Genomic DNA, 2158 nt, shown 5'->3' on the forward strand with positions numbered 1-2158 from the left:
AATAGTTTCCCATTAGATATCAGTAAGAATATTAGCAAGACCCACTCGATCTTGTAATGATAGAGATCCTCCACTGAAATTAGTGGTTGTGATCGCTAAATTAGCTACAACAGTCAAGGTGTTAATCTTCGACAAAATTTATGATTTTAAATTTGAAAGGATTCAGTCTTTCCTGGCTCAGATGCCATGAAACGACAAGATAAAGAAGACGAAGTTTTGTATTATCAAAAACTTGAGTACAAGGGAGGATATCCCTATGTCTAAATAGGCCTAATACGCCTTTACAAATATGGTGAAATTTTTTTGCTAAATTAATATGTTTCCTAACATACAAGATTCTAATTTAACTACCGTATATGTAATAATATACATGCAAATCCCTTAATAAAAACCTTGAAGTTACAGAACATACACAAAATCAGTAAATACAACGCTATGCGATTTCCAAACAGTAGAATCTCGTAACCAGAATCCTGTAACCATAATCCAATAATAGTGACCGGGCCATCAAACGGTAACAGTGACGGTAACAGTAACACCCGCAACTCTATACGGGAGAGCTGATCGTTGGTGCATGATCAGACTCGGATGAATTTTTTTCCAATACAACTGACAACCCCTCCTCCACAAGGAGAGATGCGAAAAATCCAAAACTGATCCATTCTTCGCACGGCGTGCAAATTCCACTCGTCAGAGCTCCTCCACCGGCCAGAAAATGCAAACCAAAGATGGGGTAATATATCTCTAGAAGAAGATCATCACCAAACTTCAAGCATAAAATCATCAGTTTACAAACAACCCATACAATCAAAATTACAGACACAATCACAAGATCTAAAGAATAATTAACCCTAGTTGGTAAACCAGGTACCTCCTGGGGATAACAATCACCGATTACAACACAACATTCTTCCCTAGTTGATACAACAATATCTTGACTTTCATCCAAATCTGGTACCTGCCGGAGTAGCTTGCCGTGGAGAAAATAGTTGTTGCAAATCACAATTATTACACCACAAAAAAGCAAATATGAACTAGAGAAACCCCTGTTAGAGAAGCTGGACAAGCCTTTAGCAGAAACTAGAACAAGACCAAATAAAATCCGATCTGCAACAACATTAGAGACAAAAACCCAACTGTAGAACATAGATTGGGAAGATGCCGACAGAAAAACTGATGTTGAAGCTTCTTTTAACTTACACATGAGCACAGAAGATGATGATATGTGTTGCTTTCTTCGAAGCAGAAGAACAAAACCCAACCTTTCATCTTGAGAGAAAACAGTACCCTGGTATGAAACTAAAAGAACAAAAGAGAAATTTCTAGATCTAGAAATTAAATCCGAGAGAAAACGGGATCTAACTATAACAAGATCATTGAAAAACCCTGTGAGAGGATTAAGAGTACTAGAGCAAAGATTGACAGGAGCTGATTTGCTCTGATTCGCTCCGTGGAGAAAATCAGAGCAAACCCTAGAAGGCGGTGAAGAGGTATTTCTTATCTCTGTATTTTGGGAGAGAGAGAGGTATTTTGGAAGGCGGTGAAGGGGTCAAAAGACTTGTCTGCCAAATGCTTCAAAAACCCATTTGTAGTTGCTCTAAGCTACTTTTTTGAAATAAAGCGAGATGAAAAGAAGCAGTACAACATAGTGACATAATGCTTCCTTTTAGCCGATCACCAAGTGGTCTGGTGGCTGGGATGCTCCCTCTCACCGCGGAGGTAGGGATTCGAACCCTGTAATTGCTGAAATTCAACTTCAATTTGAGGAGTTTGGATGTATTCTAGGGAGCACTAGTCTATGGCTTTAAAAAAAATTAAAACTAATGTCTGGCGAGCTCTTTATACCGATGTTTCAGAAGAATAAATTAACATGAAAGAGTGTTATTGGCTTTTAGACAGTGTTGGATCAGCATAACAACAAATGCAGAAAAATAAGTTAATCTAAAATAATAAGTGAAATTGGTATTCCCGGAAAATGAAAAGCTACGATAAAAGATCTAAAAACAACTGATAACACCCCTTATGCCGGTAGACAAGCAATATAAAGGACCAACAAACATCATAGATAACACACAATTCTCAAACTATTAATAGTTGCAATTTTCAAATCATATGTACAATCCGGTATGTCTGACTGACATATCAGTTAGCAACCATA

At 37.5% G+C, this 2158-nt stretch overlaps 1 protein-coding gene across 1 annotated transcript; it reads right to left on the bottom strand.

Annotated features, from left to right (window-relative positions):
- Positions 1–269: 269 nt before the first annotated feature.
- LOC113273642 lies at positions 270–1597 on the bottom strand. The gene is made up of 2 exons (XM_026523292.1): positions 1201–1597; positions 270–1107 (listed from the first exon to the last, which is right to left on the bottom strand). The coding sequence occupies exons 1-2, from the start codon at positions 1202–1204 to the stop codon at positions 548–550; spliced, it is 564 nt and encodes a 187-aa protein (XP_026379077.1). The 5' UTR covers positions 1205–1597; the 3' UTR covers positions 270–547.
- Positions 1598–2158: the final 561 nt, after the last annotated feature.

This window comes from Papaver somniferum, chromosome 4, assembly GCF_003573695.1.
Source record: "Papaver somniferum cultivar HN1 chromosome 4, ASM357369v1, whole genome shotgun sequence".
NCBI classification, from domain to species: Eukaryota; Viridiplantae; Streptophyta; class Magnoliopsida; order Ranunculales; family Papaveraceae; genus Papaver; species Papaver somniferum.